The 22,827-nt window shown below is 37.9% G+C and overlaps 1 protein-coding gene across 7 annotated transcripts in view; it reads right to left on the bottom strand.

Annotated features, from left to right (window-relative positions):
- The window catches only part of PCLO (piccolo presynaptic cytomatrix protein), a 400,035-nt gene that overhangs the window by 176,294 nt on the left and 200,914 nt on the right, over positions 1-22,827 (bottom strand). For 6 of the 7 annotated variants that reach the window (XM_032305895.1, XM_032305888.1, XM_032305890.1 and 3 more), the window contains 2 exons: positions 9,589-14,671; positions 7,209-9,220 (listed from right to left, as the gene is read on the bottom strand). In XM_032305895.1, coding sequence (XP_032161786.1) covers positions 7,209-9,220; positions 9,589-14,671 — 7,095 coding nt within the window. The remainder of the gene's footprint in view (positions 1-7,208; positions 9,221-9,588; positions 14,672-22,827) is intronic. The other variant, XM_032305894.1, reaches the window with a different exon arrangement.

Genomic DNA, 22,827 nt, shown 5'->3' with positions numbered 1-22,827 from the left:
TGTAAACCTGGTGATTCACAGACCTGTACCCCTGGGGATAAAAATACATTATATGGTTATTAAAAAAAATTAAAATGTGCAAAAAAAATTAATTTCTAAGTTAAAGTAAGAGATTAATGACAGTAATAAAAGAGAGAAATTACAACAATATACTATAATAAAAGTTATGTGAGGGGCGCCTGGGTGGCTTAAGGTGGGTAAGCCTCCGCCTTTGGCTCAGGTCATGATCTCAGGGTCCTGGGATATAGCCCTGCATCGGGCTCTCTGCTCAGTGGGGAGCTTGCTTCCCCTTTCTCTCTGCCTGCCTCTCTGCCTACTTGTGATCTCTGTCTGTCAAATAAATAAAATCTAAAAAAAAAAAAAGTTATGTGAATGTGGTCTCTTTTTCCCTCTCTCTCAAAATATCTTACTGTACTCTACTCATCCTTCTTGTGATGATGCTAGATGACAAAATGCCTGTATGATGGGATAAAGTGAGGGATGACAGAGCATTAACCTGCTACTGACCTTCTGATAATACTTCAGAAGGAGGATCATCTGCTTCCAGACTGTGGTTGACTATTGAAACTGAAGCCACTGAAAGCAAAACCATGGATAAGGAGGGATTTCGGTGTTCTGATGTTGAATATGATGATGACAAATGTCACACAACTACTAGGATACATTGTGATGCCTCTATATACCTTATACCTCAAAGTATAAAATCAAATTTCCAAATTTTTGTATTATAGCTATTTTAGTTGTTTCCCAATTTTTTCCAAAGTTAATGCAGATTAGACAATTGTAAATAATCAGTAATTTTTAGAAATTCCTACAAATATGCAAAAGTGCTTGTGTGCATGTATTTGGCAGAATATGTATGCAGCTGCACTACGGAGTCAGTTACAAATTGCACAACTGTCCAAAAGAGAGTGTAGTGAATTGATCAGAAACTAATACTACAGTAATATACTTAAGAAGCTAATTAATGTTAAATAATGCTCTATGCTTTTAAACTGGGTCAACAATAATCAATGCTCTATTAATACATAACTCCCCTGTGTTAAACTGGCATGTCCAGATATTTAAGTGGCACATTTTAAGTGTTTCTTGTAATTACGCTCATTTGCTTATTTTGAAATGTAGACATCTGTTTAAGGATACTATAAATGATCTGATTGTTTTTTCTCCTTCAGTCTAAACAGCTTTGTTTTCAAATCAATCTTTACATATGGAGTACAGCAATTTTAACTACTTAACACTAAATTGATGAGATTAACTTAAAAACTTTCTGGTTTTCACTCACTGACATTTATGTGTATGCATGTATATATATATATATATATAAAATATAGAAATAAAATGTAATCTGTGATATATAATGTGTATATGTAATATGTATATGTATACACATTAGTTTTATTTTTATATCCTAACAATTAACTCCCATAAATTATTTTATTGTCATTTATTTTAGAAAACACCTTAAAATAGTATTTCCTATTTCAATTTTAAAACAGCTAGTATTTCCTATTTCAATTTTAAAACAGCTACATTTTCAAGTGCAAGATTTTAATCAAAAAGAAGTATCATGAGAAAAATACATTAGTAATGAAAAAAGAGCTATAGAAAGAATAATTGTGATTTATAAAGCCAATCTTTAATACCTGACTAATCTTACTGACACACATAAATACCACAATTATAAAACAGGTAATTTCATCAAAGTCAGTTTTAACAGACTGATTTACCTTGTTTTTCAAAAAGAGTAATAAAAAGCAACCCCTATTAATTATTAATTTTTAAATCATACTTGGCCATCACAGTCACTATTTAATTCTGTATATTCTGACAGAAATAAAATTGACAGAAATAAAAATTTTTACTTTAGGTTATGGAAATTACTTTCAGCAATACATATTAAAGGGTTCCAAAAATCTTAAAAATAGCTATCAAAACAGCAATCAGTGAAGCAAAACATATTCTTGTAAAAATCAGCTCATGAATTACCATCTGTTTTGCAATAGGATCCTGGCTTAAAGTCTAGAATAAAAAGATTTTAGTAGGGAGTTTTCCTTATTATTCAAAAAGCTCTACCCTTGTTCAATAAGTCTAAGGGTAAGAAAAAACAGCTTTAACACTCAGCCTGGGATTTTTAAGGCACACAGAGGTGATATCATTTGAAATGTAGCTTATTTTAGTGCAGAGAGTGGCATGCATCATCACTGGCAAACTGTGCTATTTCTGAAATACATGTCTTTTTTTAAAGAAATCAGTCAAAAATGCTATTTTTTAAGATCAAGAAATCTGAGTGAATTAGACCCCTTCTAGCACCAAACAGATTCTTTGAATTTACAATGTATTTCTCCCAGTGGATGATGTCACCTTCTCCCCTGATTCTCCCCTATGCTATATTAACTTTCCTTGCTGAAGTTATTCATCATGTGAAGCAATGATGTAAATCAATCTCACTGTATAGAAGAAAGATAAAGGGCACGCAGAGCACATTTTGGTGCTCTGGTTTATTTACGCAGAGAAGTAAATTTAAAATGGTCATATAGAGAACAGGACTCTGATATTTCTAGAGAAGAGACATTGTATATTCCACAGAATACGAAAGCTATGCAGTTACTAGGAGATTTGAGAATTATTCGCACCAAATCATAAAGTAAAGCTCTTCACTGACAGTTGGCAAATCCATGCTGAGGACATACAGATGTTGTCAAATGTCAACCTAGGGAGACGGCATCAATGTGACTAGGATGTACAGTTGCCAGACTTAGTGATGGGAAGGTGGTAAAGGTTATCTCATTTACTCAAATTACATATGTCATTTTACTGACAGTTATTGGATCATCCTCTACCACTTTCTACCTATTTTTAACTATTTGGCTTCCATTAAGCATTCTAGTTGAAGAAGTGTTTCACTAATGAAAGTGAGAAAATCATTGTGTACATACTACCTTTCATTAGACAGCATACTTCTTCCTGTGCTCTTTCTCAACCGTGATGAAAATACATCATTATCAAGTCACATCTGGGTAGTGAGCTTTAACTTCATGGGAAGGAATACATGTTGCCTTTGTTTCTGTTCTATCTCTTGAGAATTTTCCTGGGGCGCAGACTGAAGGATGTAAGGAAAAAGGCAGGAATTTTCTTCCATCTTAGAGTTAAAAATTTGTATCTGTCAAAGGAAGTAGGCTACAAGACAAAACTGTTTGGTTACATAATCTTTTTTTAAAGATTTGATTTATTTACTTGAAACAGAGAGAGAGTGTGTGTTGGAGAGAGAGCAAGCACAAGTGAGGTGAGGAGCAGGAGGAGAAGCAGGCTCCCTGCTGAGCAAGGAGCCCAATGTGGGGTTTGATCCCAGGACTCCGGGATCATGACCTGAGCTGAAGGCAAATGCTTAGCCAACCGGTGCCCTGGTTACATAAATGTTATCAGAAAATAGATTTTGGCTTTGAGGCTATGACTTTGATGCCAGAATGACGGGGTCCACAAAAGGGACAGAGTTCACTCTTACAGACACTAGGGAACATTACATAACTGCATAAAATTATCTAAGATAATTCCCTGCTTCACTTATGTACATTGTGCACATTATTTTGTGATTCTTATGTTAATATGTGCTAAGTTTAATTAATTCAGTAGATAAGACATCTTAGGGCTTAGCAGGAATTCAAAGTGCCAGTGAAGCACTAACTAGACCCTAACCATGCTTCTGCCTTAGAATTCCTGTGTCAAAGATGTGACCCAAGTTCCACGATGGAAAAACTGTAAGTGAATTAAAGGATCTCATGCCACCTAGTTGAATTCCTATGGGGTAGCAATAGAATAAAATTTAAATCTCCAATGTTCTAGATTGCAACATTAAGATAAATGTTCTGAAACTCCAGGATGGAAGATTTGACCCGTAAGGAAGAATTCTGTAATAATTAAAGTGCTCCAAGAAGTTTCTGAGATAGTGAGACAAAATAGTGAATATGGAAAGAGGACCAAAATCAAACCAACCAACCAAAAAACAGTCCACATTTGCCTGTAAAGAAACAAAAAGTACAACACACTGCTTTACTATTATTATTGTTATTATTATTATTAAATTATTTTTAGAGAGAGAGCACGTGCAGGGTAGGGAGGCGGAGGGAAAGAGAGAGAGAGAGAATCCCAAGCAGGCTCCACACTCAGCATGAAGCCTGATGCGGGGCTCGATCTCAGGACTCTGAGATCATGACTGAGCCGATATCAAGAATCCTGCATTTAACCGACTGACCCGTTCAGGTGTTCCAGGAAGATTTATTTAGAGAATGAGGTAAGGGAAGCCTCTCTGTGGTAGTAAAACTTAAGAAGAAACGTGTACATGGGAATGAGCCAGGCAAAGATTTGAGAAGAGAGAGAGAGAGATCCCAACACAGGGCTGGGATGGGGATGAGGCTGGCACATCCAGCAAATGGCAAGGTCAGTGGTTGGAGCAGAGTGAGAGGAGGGGTTAAACGTGGGGAGTGAACAGTGAAGTTATGAGGCAGGTAGAGAAGAGATCGCATGGGTCCCTGTTAAGAAATTTCTGAGATATTCCAAATTTGATGAGGACTGCTGGAGAGTTTAAGCTGTGGGGTGTGTGATATAATCTGGCATACATTTCAGAAAATCACCTTAGGTTTAGTTTAGAGAAATGACATTCAGAAAGCACAAGTTGGGGGGAGTCCAGGGGCTAGCGGACAGCGTAAAGGAAAAAAAAAAAAAGACGGTGCCTTTGATGGCCATGGGAAGGAAATCCAAACTGTAACTCAGCAAAGAGATGCCCTGTGACATGTTCTTTACTACTTATCTAGTTTCATTTACGGTAAACTTCTTTCTCCCATCTGTTCGTTAGTCTGAACCTTTGTATATTGTTTCCTCTATTTAGGGGGACCTCCTTTTTTGTCTTCATGGTCCCACAGAGATGTCACCCTCCTGTTTCAGAACCTCCTCTTCAAAAAACTTCCTGACACTTCCAAAAAAAGGAGATGTCACCACAGAATCCCATATAGGATAGAACTTCTCTTTTATGCTATTTTACAATATGCTAGTTTATGTCTATGGCTAGTTGTCTCAATGGCTACTGAATGGTGTGATTCTTTTCAACTGCAGTAGTCTGAGAAAATTAACAGTATATAAACTACTGAGATAAACTTCTTAAACCCGTATCAGTATGAATATCACTTAGAAGATTATTCTTTTCAATACAACTAGCCCATGCTTATAGTAAAGGTATTTAGTTTTTAAAACAGACTCAAAGCATGTCTAGAAATGGGTAAAGGAACCAATTATAAAATTTATATATTAGAATCAAAGTATTTAAAGTGCCAAAAACATTGCCTGCATACAAAAATAGTCTACTTTGTGCATGAAATAAAACAGTATCTCTGAGTTGGTATATAATTCTTCCATATTAAAGCACTGAGGTGGACCAATTTAAAAAAGGAGCTACTAAATTGTGCTTTAAGGCTCAATCCACCTAGGATTTTTCAGAATCAGAAATTATTTAGTAATTCTGCCCAACTTCTTTTGTGATTAGATGGTTAATCAGTATCATTACCTGTAATAGAACCCACATAAGTCATTGTATCTTTCATTTCACACTTCCAAATCTGAAGTGAATAGTGTGAAAAAAATAGTGACAACTTCAACCTCTTCTTTAACCTAGTTCATATGGATTAAGGTACATATATTAAGTAAATGATCAATACTTAATTGGATGATAATTGATAATACACCAATTGGAAACACCTGTTCTTTCTAAGGACACAAACCATAAACATTACTTTAAAGTCCTATTAAAAACCACATTTTCCAAGTTTTCCAAGCAACTCTTCAGGTGTTATACTGCTATAAAAATAAATACCTATACATAGATCTGAGTTGCTTCTCACAATAGATTTAATTCTAGAAACAAAGCCATAGAAAAAATAATGCTCTGTAAATTGAATGAAATCTCAATGCAACAGTGGTTTCCTGACTTAACAGTTATGACCTCTGTCCACCACATGAAGACAATTTTACTTTTAGGACATGGTGTTTGAGAAAATACGTAATAACAAAATGTCATCATGAAACTAGAAAACAGACATGAATTTGTAATTTTTAAAATATGCCCATCAAGTTGTCTATATACCTATAAATAGGCCTGTAGTCATATTTAATGGCATACTTTTCAGCCCACAGCCAATGTTTAATACACACAGGACAGTGTAAATATAGCAAATATCTCAGAAAAACCTATTTAAAAGCTTCAGGATTTGAAGACCTAGAATTCACAAACCAGTAAATTAAAGAGAACTTTTAATTTGAACATCTTATATTAAATTGAACCATCATATTTATCAATAGCCTACTGTTACATATTAGATTTTTAAAGTAGGATACATGTATTTCTATACCTGATTATTAACATTTCGGATTAGCTCAGCTAGAGAGATCTTCACAAATGTCTGAAATATCTATATATGTTCTTTCTCCTTTTAAACATGCCTATGCATTTTTTAAATAATTAATCATTATTATTTAAAGAAACATAAGAACTCTTTTTTCTTTTGCAAGCGCTGAGACTAAGGCTTACCCGAGGTTAGATTAAGAAAGTTGGCAGAAACTAAACGAGCATGGATGAACTATGTAATTAAATTACATTTTCATTTGCCAGCCCTAGAAATGCTCCCTTTTGAGAAATAAATGTTCTAAGCCCTTTTATGAAAATATTCTGGCCTGAGGAAGACGAAACTGCTTGGATGATCTCCAAGGAACCCCCCACTAACAATTTCCAGTACCCATGGGTCTAAATTTAGGGCCATCCTTTGCCTTCTCTGTTTATGTTCAGTATTTATTCCATCATACCTGAATATGAATATTAATTATACTTGCTGAAAGCATAGTCTACAACCGACACTTGGGAGATTTCAAGATTAGAAGCAAACTTTCAATCTCATTAAATCATAAAGGAATACACTTCTTTCTCATTTTGCCTCACCTAAGATGTTGTTTGCTTGCTTGCTTTTTTCTTTCTTTTTTTTTCTTTTTTTGGTACTTCTAACTGGATGCATACGTTTTCTATTTGTTCCCATATTTCTAATGCAACAGAAGTTGCAGTACTAGGTTTTGGAGATACCGGGAGCCTCATTGCCTTCTCAAGTCTGCAAACACATGCTTAGCATCAACTCATCTATTGTCTTCTAACTGAAAAGAATCACTCTTACCGTGTAGCCCTCGGTATACTGAAAAGGAGCCCTGGAACTTTCATCTGCTGTTGGACTCAGAGGCTTGGGGTCAGACATGGACCGCTGCATCATCTTGGCTGTCTTAGGACTTGCGGGGGGCACTTTAGCCATATCTGGATGCAGTACTTTCTGTGGACTTATATCATCAGGGAGGGGTTTTTCATAAGGTACAAAGGCTGATTCTAAGGCTTTGCCTGGTGAAAGTGGTGAGATGGGTGAATAAAGGACTTTTGGAGATTTGGGTGGGGAAGGAGCCAGCTGTAATGTGGAATCTGCCCGAAGGTGAGATGAGTAACCAATCTCTAAAGGTGTTGGGCGTTTCTTGTCTTTGGGTGGAGATGTGGCACTCAGATATGGAGGACTCTGTGTGTCTGATTCTGCTTCTGTTTGACATCCTAAACTGCCCCCTTTGTAAGTCTTTTCAGGTGCTGAAATGTGTTTAATTATTTCTACCTTGGCATCCACGCGCGCCCGTATGGACGGTGTTCTTATGGTTCCAACGGGTTCAGTCTGCACAGATATCTCTGCTACTGTTTGGACTGCTATACTGGAGACTTTGGAGACCAGGGGTTTGGTCTTGTCGGCCTCCGCGGTGCTGTCACCGTACTTGCCGGCGCGAGCTTTCCTCCTTGCTCTGGTAGGCACATCCCACTCGTCCTGATCTTCATCGTCGGTCTGGACGCTGGTATCCACACTCTTCTTGGTTCTCCTCCTCCTACTCACATAACTCCGATCCGCGGCGTCCTCGTCGTCGGTCTGCACGCCGCTGTCCACGATCTTTTTAAAGCAGCGGGGATCATCAGAGTCCCCCACTTCGTCATACTGGCCACGGACTTTGGCTGCAGAGCTTCTCTTTTTGGGCGGTTTCTCATCTTTTACCACCACGTCCGTCAGAGGGATCTCTGAAACAGTACTCAGGATGCCAGGTGGGGCAATGTACTGAGTAACACCGTCAGACTGAACCGTGTACCACCCTTGGCTCTGCGGGATTTCAATGGCCACAACGGCGGACGCGGTGGTGGTTGCATCCTCAGTGGCCCAAAATGGACTGCCTTCTGGGGCGGCATACTGACCTTCCAAAACTGCCTGCTCCGTCGTGGTCTGTGGAGAAGCAGTTCCAGAAGGGTCGTAGTTATACTGGTAGATCTGGCGAATCTTCTGCTCTTCCAGCTGCTGGTGAAGCTGTTGCTGCAGCTGCTGGATCTGCTCCAGCTGCAACTGCTGCTGAGCTAGCGTCTCCTGCCTCATCATGAACTGGGCTTGCCGCTCTTCTTCCTGCTGGTAGAGAAGGTGCTGCTTCATAGACTGCAGCTCCTCCAGCTTTTTTTGAACCATGATCTTTTCTTGTTCCCGGAACCTCTGAATTTCCTGACGTTCCCACTCCAGTTCCTCAGCAAAACGCTGCTGCTTAATTTTCTCCAGTTCCAAGAGCTCACGCTCCAAGTCGAGCTGCTGCTGTTGTTTATCTTCTTCAGGGACGATTAAAATAGCGCTTTCATCTCCCACCACTTCAGAAAACACTTCCGAGGCTGTGGTTAAAGTGGGCACTGCATCTATTGTCTCAGCAGCAAGCGTTTCCATTGTAAGAGTTTGCAAACTGGCATTGATATCAATACCGGTTGCCGCAATGTCTGTTTCAGATGCACCTGTTGTTAGGAAATATGATCTAGGCATTGGCTGGCTCTGGTGCAGGGCGGATAATGGCGTCACTGTGTCAGCTGTGTGCACACCAGACAAATCCCTCACCGTGGTGCTGAAAATGGAGCCAGGTTGTGTGGTGATAGCAAATGTGGAGGGAATTGGAGTGGCTACCGAAGAATAGACAACACCATTAGATGACCTCAAAACGCTCCCCACACCATACTGGGATCCTGGAGGTGGAGTCATTCTGGCTGTGGAATACTGTGGGGTACTAATCCCAACTTCTGAAATGACTTGCCGTGTTTCGGGATATGGACCTGTGGTCTTGCTTGAGTAATCCATTACCTCACCTGAAATACAGGGTAGAGTTATAGTCCAGTTCTCAGAATGAGTGATGCTTTTTGGGGTTGAAGGCCCTCTCAATCTTGACGAACATAATGAATGGGGCTGCATGCAAATCCACAGGTTAACCTAATTAGATGTGGAATCAAAGCGATGCTGAACATGCAGGCACATGCGGGTGACTTTGGGCAGAACAAATTAAAAAAAAAATGAAGGAACAAAAGCGCACGTGTACTCTGAAATGTGTTGCCAAAACATCCAAAGAAAGGGAAAAAGTAACAAAATCAGAAAAGGGACTGCATTTTTCATCCTGAAATGAGATGAGGGACACCATAATGACACTTCAAGGAAAGGTCTGCTGCCACATCATACTGACCTGTAGTAATTCTCCCTGAAGTTAGATCTACTGCTGCATCAGTTCCTCCAGAATAATCAAAAGCATTTTTACTTTTATAGAAAAAATGTCCGGCTTCTGCTAAATTCGTGTCAGACATGGAAGGTTTCATTCCCCCAATCCCCCTATATCCATATGGCCCTGATCGATCATATTGATAGTGGTCATCCCTATAACCAAAACGATCCTCAGGAAGAGTAGTTGGAGGCTGCTGCGCTGTGCAGCTCCTTCCAAAGGGTAACTTATAAACCATGTCGCAGCATACGGCTCTTCTCCCTGCAGTCAGGTCAACAGGCTTTTCGTCGTCTTCTATTATTTTGGTCACTGCACCGGAGGTGGATTCATCCATTGTTACAACAGTTCTGTGAGACTTTGTTGTACTGAGGTCTACTACTTCCCCATCAGTGACCCCCTGGGATGTGATGCCATCAGTCCATCCATTTGTGACACCAACAGGAGGCACAGTCACAGGTTTTGTAATAGCTGATGTCACCGGGTGTGCTGAGGTACCCAAGGATAAGTTTATGGGTGCGTCCTCCCTAACTGCAGGGAAAACCTGGCCACTTGGTATCCTGTAGGGGGGCTCAGCGTGCTTTGATGTAGTAAGCTGGAGTGGTGCTGTTGTTGCATGTGCTGTGCCCATTAGGCTTTCTGCGCCAGTGGTGTAACTTGAACTAGCGGCGCATGTGGCAACAGTCACTGTCTCAGTGACCACGGCCATCGGCCTTACTACCGATGGAGTAGCGCTGAGATTTATAATAGAGGGTTGGACAGCACTCATCTGTCTGCCATAAACGTCACTGGCAGTGATCTGCCTTTTCATATCCATAGTGGAAGCAGAAAGATCCATACACTTTTCAGTCGCTTTCACTTCCACTTTTGGTACCGTACGCAAATCGATGGCATCCCCAACAAGCTGCACCTTTCCATTTTCCTTATGCTGACGCTTCTCTAAATGTAGGTTATCTAGAGCAAGAGGCTCTGGAGGAACGGAGATAGTGACACTGCTGAGACCAACACTAGGGACTGCACTTCTGGCTGCTGAAACCTCAGCCTTAGAAACTTCAGTTGTGAAAAACTGTGTTCCTGAAGTTGGGGCTGCTTGAAATGAAGAGAGCGCTGTGACAGGGAGGGCAGAAAATGTCTCCAGAGTTCCAGAGAGGTATAAGCTCTGTTCTGAAGTACTTGGCATTCCTGCAGTTGTTAAAGGAGGAACTACAGAAAACACTGGTTCGATGGAAATCAGGTCTTTGGGGGGTGATCCCAGGGGCCAACTGGTAATCGCTTGACTAGCTGAAGAATCTGTTGGAGTCCCAGGTTCAGATGGCAATGTGATAACCACGTAGGTTTCCATGAGGGATTTGGAATATCTTGGGGAGGACTTGTTAGAGTGAGGAGAAAGTGGGGAAGTAGGGGAAGGTAATTTATAATCTGCTGAAGTCACCAAATTTAGTGTCATATTTGAGGTTAAAGATAGACCTGTTGGTTTGGGGTGTGTATCTGCTGATTTTTGCGTAGTTACTGGAGGCTGAGGAACTGCTGGTTTCGGGGCAATTGGAGGTTTACTTGGCTCAGGTCTGTGTGTAAATACAAGTCCAGATGGGATGGAAGATGGTTTAGGAGGAACAGGAGGAGGCGCAGTGGTACATATTTTTGTTACAGGTAAGCCACTACTTCTTGGAAGAGCTGTGGCCTCTACTGTAGTAACAGCATCAACTAGAGGTGTAGCCGTAGGAGTTAGAGTCACTGGAGCTGTAACTGTTAGCTTTTTTTTAGGATGAACAGGTGGTTTAGGTGAGGTTGGTGGAGGAAGAGGTGGAGGAGGAGGGGGAGGAGGAGGAGGTGGTGGCGGAGGGGGAGGGGGAGGTGGGGGAGGAGGTTGGGCTGATGCATCCAAAGAAGAACTTCTAAAGAATGGATGAGTTTTCGTTGGAAGAGACGTAACAGAAGGACTGCCAGATGGTAATGGAGATGCAGGTTTTGCTTGATCAAAGACCTGTCCAGACAGAAAGCATGTTGCTAGAACTTGCTCCTCCACGGCACCAGCAGAAGAAGGAGGGTGATCAAACACAGTTTCAGATAAGCCCATTTTTGTTAGTTCAACCTCAGACTTTTCTCTTTTATCTCTGTAAGCTTCTAAAACCTCGAGAATAATTCCATTCCCAGTGTCCCTCTTGTCTTTCTTCCCTGGGTCTTTTTCAGATGTAGATGAGTCAGTGGAAACAGTGTCAGCAATGAGCCCCTCAGGTACAGTTCCTACAGATTCTATGATAGGAGGTTCCATATCAGTTAAGGAAATCACAACATGATCGGCACTAGTTCTTCCATCTGGTACGGCAGTCCGATCTAAAGATACACTTATTTCTTCTGGATAGTCTATGATGCTGCCTGGAAAATACGTTGATGAAGAAATCTCAGAATCTTCCAGTTTAGTTACTATGTCCACGGGCTCTGTATAAACTGTGGTTATGCTATCCAGTGTAGTAATGGGTGAGGAGCTATCTGTGGTACAAACTGAAGAAACAGATGACGTGAGAGAGGGTGTGTCAGAGGGTGGGACAGATGTAGCACTTTCTGAAGGCTCAGAGTAGGTCAAAATCAGTGATTCGTGGGCAATTATCTCTTGAATTTCCCTTGTATAATCAGTTACATATTCATCCTCAATTTCTTCTGTTGAGAAATGTTGGGTTATTTTGACATCTGGGATAGAAAGCGTTGCACTGCTGGTGGAATCTGTAAGAGATGCCCCCGAGAGAACACTTGATGTCAAAGATGCATCGGGCACCCTGTCAAAGTCCATGGTAGACTCGGTCATATCGTCCGTGATGGGGGGCTGGGTTGGACTGGATCCAGGTGTTAACTGCATCTGTTGCCTCTTCATGAGTTCTTCATAGGCAGCATCAGCATCTAGTAATTTTTTTTCTTCACTGGTAGAAGTTACCATACTACCCAGATCCACTATCTCATGGCTTTCCGGGATGATAAAAGAGCTTGAAACGATGTCTTCTTGAGGCACAACAGAATGTAAGCTTTCTAACTGATAAAACTCTTTCTGGAGGTCTGTTATTTTTTGCATAGGATCTTCATAAATCTGTTCTGGAATTCTTGTTTTTTGATCTTTCCCTCTCTGCTGCATAAATCCATTTTCATCTTCTTGCCTTGTTAGCAGACTTCCATCTACTGAACCATTGTATGTGTCCTCTACCAGAGATTCATAAATATAATCCTCTATTAACATCCCGCCATACAAAGGCTCTTTTTCAAATATTTCATCTCGATCAGTTGCACCTGGAAAAGCTTTATATTTGTGGGTTTTATGCATCATTTCTTCATACATCTCCTCGGCACTTTTTAATGCCTTTTGGCCACCTTCTTTCTGCATAATAGATTGCTCATCTGTTGGAGAGAACAAAGACACAGCTGTGGGCAATTTATAAACTTTTTGCACTTCTATTATTTTTTCTGGGCTTATTTCAAAACCTTCCGGGTCTGACTCTATGCTAGGTGAGTATTCAGAACAAGAAGATCGATGGAGTTCCTCCATTTCTGCAGCCTGACGTAACTCCTCCGTTGGAGATGCATCTTCAATGGGAGAGAGATTACTGGGTGGTGTCTTTGGTCTTTCCCTCCTTCTCTGTGCTCGAAGTTCATCTTTATCTTTCTTTGATTTCTTACTAGAAGTCTTTCTTTGCTGCTGCTCCAATTCCCGCTGCTTTTCTTGCTCCTTTAATAATTCTTCTTCCTCTCTCAATTCTTCTTCCTCTGAAGAATCTTCAATAGTAGGTAAAAGAGGACCATGTGACCTGTGCCGAGCTTTACGTTGTTGTTTGCTCTCTCCCTTTTTGTGACTTGGGCTACTGTCACTGTCCTCATCCAGTGACGACACTGACGTAGGGGATGTGCCAGGGGTGAAGCTGGAAGCATGAAGACTAGAAGATCCTTCCCCCCTTGACCTATCTTCTGGAGAGTCCGTCAGGCTTTCCATTTCTAATTCTGGCTCCTCGTCAAAATACAAAGTTGTTTTTTTCTGTGAGGACTCTGCAGAGTATTTATCTGCTATTGTGCTGTTAAGTTCAATTGTTTTGAATCGCCGTAGCCCTCCTCCTCCAGCAATTACAAGCTCTTCACTCTCCTGACTTTTAGTCTCTCTGTACTTAAGCTCAGGACTTTCATCAAAAGTCTCATCATCTTCATCATGCCATGAATGGCGTCTCCCTGCATCATCATCAAAGCTTGTACTGCTTTTCCGAGTTAGCCGCCTATGTTTCCCTGGTGTTGCCTTCCCTTTCCCTTTTGTTTCTTCCTTCTTCTGGCTCTCAAGGCTGCTACTTATCTCTTTGAGTTGGCTCCTAATGAACTCATCATCTTCAGAACCTGAAGCATCTTCATCGGCACTCATTTCTATGATCTGCTTTCGAATAAAGTCCTCCTCTTCACCAGATCCTTGGCTATCTTCCTGTTTATACTCATCACTGCTCGATGAACCAACACTAGTTCTCCGTTTTCTTTGTGGAAGAGGTGAGTTCTCACTTTCGCTACTGTCTTCAACTGAATCATAAGACTGTCTTCTAGTAGCTGTGTCATCAACAAACTCGGACTTCTCTTCACGGTCCTTTCTGGAAGGACCATCTTGTTGGCTATCTTTTTTTAACATGTCTTTTTCTTCTTGACTCTTTGTGAGCTCCTCTTCTGCAACTGTGGTTTCTAGGGTTTCAGATAAACTCTGAGTTTTTGGTTGGTCCTTGGGTGGCTCACAAGTAACCTCAGGAGGTTGGGTTTTCTTTTCTGTTTTTTCTTCAACAAGTGTACTTGCCTGAGCTTCCAAAATGGATAGGACCGTACTTTCTAACTTAGCCAAATCTGAGGGGCTGGAAGGGCTGCTTTCTTGTGAAAAAGAGTCCTTTTTGAGTCCCTTGAGCAAATCTTTTTCATCACTTGGAATAAGACTTGGAATTTCACCAAGTGAACTTGATATCCCATCAGAAGAATATCCTGTGTCACTCAGACCTTGTGGGCTTTTTGGTTGCTGAGAACTTGAGGTGTCTGATTTGTCATCTTCCTTTTCCTAGCAGGGAGGAAAAGATATAGGAAAACTTAACATGATTAAACTGGTAACATGGCCTCTCTATTACTCCCAAATAACTACTATGAACTGAGGAATAATTATAGGATTTTTTTTTAACTATATGCCAGTATTTTTTTTTTTTTTTAATCTTTGGATACAAGAAAGTGAAAGGAGTTGATACATATTGACTATGGTTAGTTTTCATTTAACCTAAGTTTAATTAAATGTCAATTCTCAATGACCTTATTTTTTCCATTAATACTCTCTATGTTTTTACATTTCAATTCCATTTTCTTTCAAACACATCATTATCTTTCTCAGTTCATTTACTTTGGGAAAAAGGTACAAAGTGTCAAATAAAAAGATTAATCTTTTCATTAATATAATCAATACTTTTGAATCATGAAGACAAGAAAAGAAAGAAAAAAAATCAGAGGATGGGCTTTGTACCTCGCTACAAGTTGTAAGAGATGTTGGAAAATTTACTTAACAAAAACATGCAGGTAATATGACCATAATGATATCTGTCTGAGTAACATAAGAGATATTTTTTTTAGAGAGAGATTCAAATAAGACACTACTAAGTGTCTTTTAAGACACTTTAAAAGACATTAAGACACTACATTTCCTTGGAATTGTTGTTAATATTATTATTCTATATCATTTGAAGTGAAGGTTTAGAGACTTTGAAAAAGTTTACAATAATTATTATTAGTAATTATCACTAATATTTAATAATACTGAAATACTGAAAAAGTTATGCAGTAATTAGTCTGACTCATGGCTTTTGCTAAAGAGAAATATCTATTATTTTTGTAGCAGTGTTAATCTTATTTATCTTCATCATATTTCAAAGATAGTTAATAAATGTCATTTATAAATGTCTTCTGATTTTGAAAATACTTGGACTTTTACCTTTACACTATGTCAAAGTCAGTTCCTTTTAACTAGTACAATAACAAACTTTTGTAAATAGGACCATGGGCTTTCCAGGGAGCTGAGACACTAAGTAGACAAATCACAGCCTTAATCTGCTGCATTCCTTTGGCTGTGATGAGCCATGTCAGCAATTCGGTTCAAGAATCAGAGAAGCCTTAAATGAAAATGATAAACATAGAGACTTTTTGCATAAGTCCAAATTAAAAATATCTATGAGCAAAATGAAACTCAACTAATCCAGTTGGTTTCCATGCTTAAAGTAGAGTGTTAAAATAACCCCACAGCCCTGTGGAATGAAGAGATCAGAAAACGAGCCCCAGGAGGACATGTTCTGTCTGACCCTGGACTAAGAGGCCACCTCAATTCCACTAAGTCTGTATACTGAACTAACCATCTCAATATTTTCAGTGGGTTTGTATGCATGGGCTCCTCCAACCCATTTGTAGCCAAATGATCAGATAGAGGTCAGGTTGAACAACAAAACAACAAACATGCAAAAACCTTCCTTCCTTCTCTCCTCTTTCCTCTCCCTCTCCTCCTCCTTTTCCTTTCCCTTCTTCCTCTAGCTATAGAGTTCTCAAATACAGACGCTGTCAGTTTGACATTCATTTTACATTCATGTTCTCACTACCTGTTGTTACTAGGTATGGTTAGAGATGTATCTTGAATGCATTATATGGTAAAATGTTTTGGCCAAATTTACAACATGACACAACTCAAATTTTTAAAAAGTGGTGATATATTATTCATGACTTTAGGGAAAAAAATAAAAACCCATATGTACTCTTTCGTTTACCATGAATTAACTTCCCTGGGTCATTTCAGATGTCTCCCCAGGAAAAACTTACTTTTCAGCAGCGGTAAGACTTTTAGTAGTAGGGCCGATGAGCACCTGACTAATTTTGGTTCCTTTGTCTTAAGAGATGCACATTAAAGAGGTAAGCACAGAAGAAGCACATTTCTAACAAAATCTTTCTAGATGGTCCAAGTGGACGGATGTTTCTCTCTCCTCACATCCCACACAATGATGAGCACAATTTTTTTGAGTTCAATATGCTTTCTATGTCTTTCCTTATCTTCCTTCCCAACCTTCACTAAATCACAGTAAATACTGTAACCAGAGTGATGGGGCACCTAAGCTCCTTGTGAGGAAAAAAAAATAAAATAAAAAGAAATCAAATTTGTGAAGGTGTCATTTATATTCTTTATTTTGTGTCTGCATAAATTATAAAACAGAACAAGGTAATAAATTATCCATATATATGGAGGAAATGTAACCATTGTTATATATAACAATTGAGTATAATAATAAAAGAAAAGTTATAGTTTCATACAATGAATTCTACAAGGTCTACATTTTACAAAAATAAGAATAGGACCAGACATGCAAAGTAAAAAGGAAATCAAGATACATTAGATAGAAGACTAACACACATAAATATCAAAATACCTACAATCCCCTTCTGTGGTCTTTCTCCATAGGATCATGTTTTCTTTCCTTCCTTAGTACCATGTTCTACCCACTTCCCCCTCCTACCCCTCTCCTGGTCTCTTTCCTCCACATTCCACAGAGGATTCAATCATTATTTATGCATGATGATGCTGTGATGATTTTTCCCTCTAAATGACTCTTCCTTTCCATATTATGAAGTGGCTAACGGCTGCAAACATTTTCTCTACAGGCTTATGGGTCTAAGATAAAATGTTTGGGGTGGTTAATAAGAAAATCAAGTTAGGTGACCAAAGGGCATTTGTCTAAACTATTTAGAAGAAACAGTTGGTCATGGATTTATTGTGACACAGTAAATTGAAAAAAAGAAAATTCATAATATCAACTCTTCTCACACTAACTAGCATAGGAGTAAAGTCTCCTGAGAGAGGAGAGTGACCTTCTGCTTTTTCATTACACTGTTAGTTATTAACTACGAGATCATATGCTGACCAAGCTCTTTGCCTCTTTAAGGATCCTACATGTTCATTTCTTTACCCTCTGCTGCTAAAATCAAAAAAAGAAAAATGTTGCTCTTCATATGCAGAGATAGATATACTAAGACACTCATCTGCCCAAGTATTTATCCCCAGACAAGTTAACTGGGCTATATAGATTTAACACTGCAAACTCGTGATTCATGGATATAGATAGATATAGAGATATATATTAACAAGGGAATAATTTGATCAAAGTAGATGGAACTGAGAAGATCATAAAACACAGTGTGTAAGTTGGATTTGGTTTTCTCTAATTATTTAATCTTCCAATGGCTGTCTGGAGTACTGTAACTCTAGAGGAATATGAACAAAGGATTTACAAGAGGGAGGTGTAATTTGACTTATTTTCTTCTAAATTTCTAAGTCCCTAGGACTAAAAGATTGAGAGTTTTCTCCTAGTTGCTCCAAAAAAAATATATGGTTATTAAAAAAAAAGTATGGCTGTATACTTATTTTTGAGAAGAATGTTAAACTATTTATGATAATATATTAAGATTTACTGAAATGAACAGATTCAAATAGTTCTTTATAAATTACATATATATTATATATAACACATATATGTATATGTATAAATATCACTGAATTTTCTTATGCATGCATTATTTTCATTTGAATGGGTAACCAGAAAATGAAATTAATTATCTATTTCATTTTTTACATGTAATACCATCTAGAATGACCTCTGAAATGATTATTTAAGAGGAAAATTCCATGCATCTACTTTTTACACAAGAATTTTTGTTTGTCACTTGGAGGCAGTGAGTGGGAACAAACATAATTTAAGCATACCTGCATACCTTTTTATTTTTTTAATAGCAATGTCATTTCTCAATTCCCCTGAGGAACACATTTTCTGTGCATTTTTCTGAGTACATTTAGCATTAGAGCCTACTGCACTTACTTTTACTGTTACTGTTATTGCACTTTTCCCATGTATAGAATTATAGTACTTGAGCCTTTCTAGCTGTGTATATGAAACAATTATGCAAAATTTCCAGAGGATAAGATTCATGTATATTTATATATATATATATTTTTACTTACTAACTAAAAGTAGAGAGTGGAGAATTCCTTTTCCTTCTAATATTCCCCTGCCATTTACTGACCTGGAGACCAGTCAGAGAGGCAGTGATGAACTTGACCCATTTGAAACTCTTCGATGGTGGCATGTCCTGAAGCCTTCTCTAGTGATGTAGAAAGTGCCAAGACACACCTGTACTGGCAAACTCAGTTCAGCCCCTTTCATAAATGCAGAGATGTTTAGCTTTTCATACGAAAGGCAAATGGAAGTTTACTGAATACTGCCATGTTGTTGGTAAATTTAATACTTACAAAGAAAGGATGCGATATAGCTTAATTTTCCCAAGCCATTTATTTCAATGGGCCAAAGTAAAACAACAAATGAATGATCTTTAATCATTTATACAATGGAAGGGTCAAAATGGATTACTAGCCTGATTGTTCTGAACACTCTAAAAATAAAGTCCATAATGTTCAGTGGGACTGGAGAGAAAAACTGAAAATTCTCACCTACATGGGAATCTTTTTCACAACAGAAAAACTCACTATTTTTCATTCCGATTATGCTGTCATTATATACAATGACTTCTACGTAACTTGATTATTAACGTCTTGGTCATTTTAGGCAGAAATAAAAGTTTATGCTAACGGATGTTCAAATTTTGGTGTTTATCAGGAGAGCTACAGTGTTTCAATGTAATACATCACATGCAGACAAGCAGTATTCTGTGTAAGTATATAGATAACAAGAGAACTCTGTAGCAACATGAAATTTTAAAATAGTAAACAAAAAAGTAAAGAAGACTATCTTTCAAATTACTTATTATATTTGAGGATGCATTTTAATTTCATTTGACAAACACATTTTGGCTGAGAAGAATAAATGGCCAGACAAAAAGATATGGTGACAAAGAAATGTAAACAATATACTATGAAAATACGAAGGACACAAATGACATGGGATTATAGCAGTAGTTGCTAAGAGAAGAATAGTTATCATAATTATTGGCAGTATGGTACAAGTGTTACAAGACTGATGTGTAGTGTTGAAAAGCCACTCTTTTATAATCAGAACTGGACTATAATCTTGGCTTTGCCAAATTCTTAGCCATATGATCCTGGGTACAGAAATTCAGTTTTCTTCAATTTAAAGAAGATACAATATTTACCTCATCCACTGTTGTGCGGATGAAACGATCGAGAAAATACTTAACATAGTGCCGAGAATATTCTAAGAGATAAATTAAGAATATTATCTCGATTTCAAACAAAAAACAAACTTAGCACCAGTCAACACAGGGAGTTTAACAGCAGAAGTGACAGCCACCGAGGAGAAAAGTGGTCATTTCAGGCTGACGGAAGTGAGCAGCAACAATGTACAGGGACCTGAGTGCAAGTTATACTGGAGCCATATTCCACAGGGCTGAGAAAGCCAAACTAAGTTATCTGGACAGGAGTCTTGGCCATGGGATGCAAAAGCCTAGGTGAGTTTGGAAAATGATCTAATGGGCCAGGAGAAGTAGATGTAAAGATTTTTACTATTTTTTAATTCAAAATTACATGCTTCTAATATTTAATAAATGGACTGACACTAATATTCCTTTACTTCTTATATGAGTTGGTTCCTGTTCTATAAGGAATCCTGAGGAAAAACTGGGAGTTACACTAAGGAGAAGTTATAGTGAGGTAGTCACTTTATTCATCCATCTTTACACTGAAGTTTCCTATTCAGTTGGGCAGCTCTCTGGCTTTTATTACTTATTGGCAATTATACTGGCTTTCCTGTTACAGGTAAGTGGTAGACAAAAGATTCTTGCAAAACAAAAATCACGTCATAAAGATAATAACATAAGAAATACACAAACACACGACAAACACATTACTAAAGAAGCTGACACTCCTCATATCATTACAAGCTTTTCATCAGCCACATTGCAACATAAAGGCAATGATGACCAAGTTAAACCAGATCTGACAGTTTGCCAAAAACACCTGCCATTATCAGGAAACCTATTGGACATCTGTATTGATGTCCATTATTGCCAATAGCAAACCTTGCCTAAACACAACATGCTTTAGCACCATAGCAAGCGATATGACACCATCACAAACTTCTAAAATTTACTGCAAATTCCAGAACTTCCCCAACTTTCAATAAAATGAAAAATAAACACTTACAATCTTCTTTTGATTTTTCTTATTTGATAATAAAAGACAAAAAAAAAAGTCACACGTCATTTGGAGAAACTTTCCATATCCAGCATGGAAAAATGGATGAAGTAATATGTACGAAATGATATGGTGACAAATCAAACTGTATTTCTTTGTCAGAAAATATTGCTGGAAAGAATAAATAAATAACTAGAAGGTCTGGGAGAAATTATAACAAAGTAAGTAGCAAAAGTTTTGATAATAACAGAATCAAAGTGTAGATATTTTTAATATTTTCAGTTTAAATACTATTTCTGCTTGAGTAATACTTAAAGTGCTACTCTAAGCCACCAAGTATATTACCTACTGAAGAGTTGGCTTTTTTTGACAGAATTATTATTTTTAAAAGGGTAAGATTACAGAGATAGCAGTATCTGTGAAGTTCATTTACTATATCTGGTGACAAGTAGGTCAGAATAGGAAAGAATGACTCAGGATTTTGTGGATGTGGTGTATGTTGTATAGCGATGAACCTTTATATCTTGAAGACCATCTTTAATGACAGGGATAGTGGGGGGCGGGGAGAAAGGTAGATGGGAGAAAATAAACCCTAGTTATCATCAATATGCTACTTAGTAAGTATTTAGTAAAAAATAAACATAAAAATATAGAAATAAAAAAACTCAAACATAAAAATAAAAGAAAAATAAATTCTCTTTAAGAGAATTATCATGTGAAAACAGCCCTCTGAAACAGAAATTTGGAAATATGTGATTGTGCTATATAAAATGGCATATGTCGTTTTTAAAAACTGTCATATCTGCTCCCTTAACAAATTTTAAAAAGAGTATTTTAATCTGCTTCTAAGCCTTCCAGATGCGGAACTCCAGTGGGCTTTAAAGGAATTTGTGTGTATGTGTATATGTATATATATATATACATATACACACACACACATATACACACATACACACACACACATATCTATGTAAATACGTATATATTAAATTCCTCATTTTCTGACAGCAAGAACAAATTATTGGTATCAGGGAAGATTAACATTTGTTTGTGGACTTTTCATAATTAAAAAAATTATTTTCAGGGGCACCTGGGTGGCTCAGTGGGTTAAAGCCTCTGCCTTCAGCTCAGGTTATGATCTCAGGGTCCTGGGATCGAGTCCCGCATCGGGCTCTCTGCTCAGCAGGGAGCCTGCTTCCTTCTCTCTCTCTCTCTCTGCCTGCCTCTCTACCTACTTGTGATCTCTGTCTATCAAATAAATAAATAAAATCTTTAAAAAAAATTTATTTTCAGTTTCAAACTAAAACACGTAGCAAGATTTGGCAAACTCTGATCCAGTCCTTCTAATTCTGATATATCCTTATGGGTTATCATTCTTGTTATGGATGGTCATTAAAACTAAACATCAAAATACCAAAATTAGCTTAACTTAAAAGATGAAATTCAAATAGCTCTATCATAAAACTTTAGACCAAGATTTTTAAAAATGCTAAAGTACAATCAATGCTTTCTCTAAAATGCTATTATTAATCATATTTTAATGTGATTAAGGTGATCAAGTGTATCTATATTAGATAAACTAACAATAATTTTAGCTTATTTCACTGATTTATATGTTTTTGTGAATGTTTTCTATTGTTAATAATATATTAGTAAATCAGTGTATACATTTGATTCAGAAATAAGTACACACATACCAAGGTAGTAAAATAAAAGAAAAAGTAGTGATAAAAGGATGTGATAAAAAGATAGTGATGAAGGTGTAAAATAAAATTAAAAGTACATTAACAAAAAATTTGGCTATTTCTTATTTAGATTCTTTAACAAGCAATGGGAAATCATTAGCAATATCTGAGTGACAGAGTTAAATTATGTGAAATTTGGAAAATAATTCTCTTAACTCTAGAAGACAAACTGAGGGTCATTGGAGGGTAAGTGGGTAGGGGATGGGGTAACTAGGTGATGACTATTAAGGAGGGCATGTGATGGGAGGAGCACTGGGTGCTATACAAAACTAATGAATTATTGAACACTAC

This window comes from Mustela erminea, chromosome 11 (assembly GCF_009829155.1).
Source record: "Mustela erminea isolate mMusErm1 chromosome 11, mMusErm1.Pri, whole genome shotgun sequence".
Classification (NCBI taxonomy): domain Eukaryota; kingdom Metazoa; phylum Chordata; class Mammalia; order Carnivora; family Mustelidae; genus Mustela; species Mustela erminea.
This window is presented reverse-complemented; position numbering and strand designations above follow the sequence as displayed.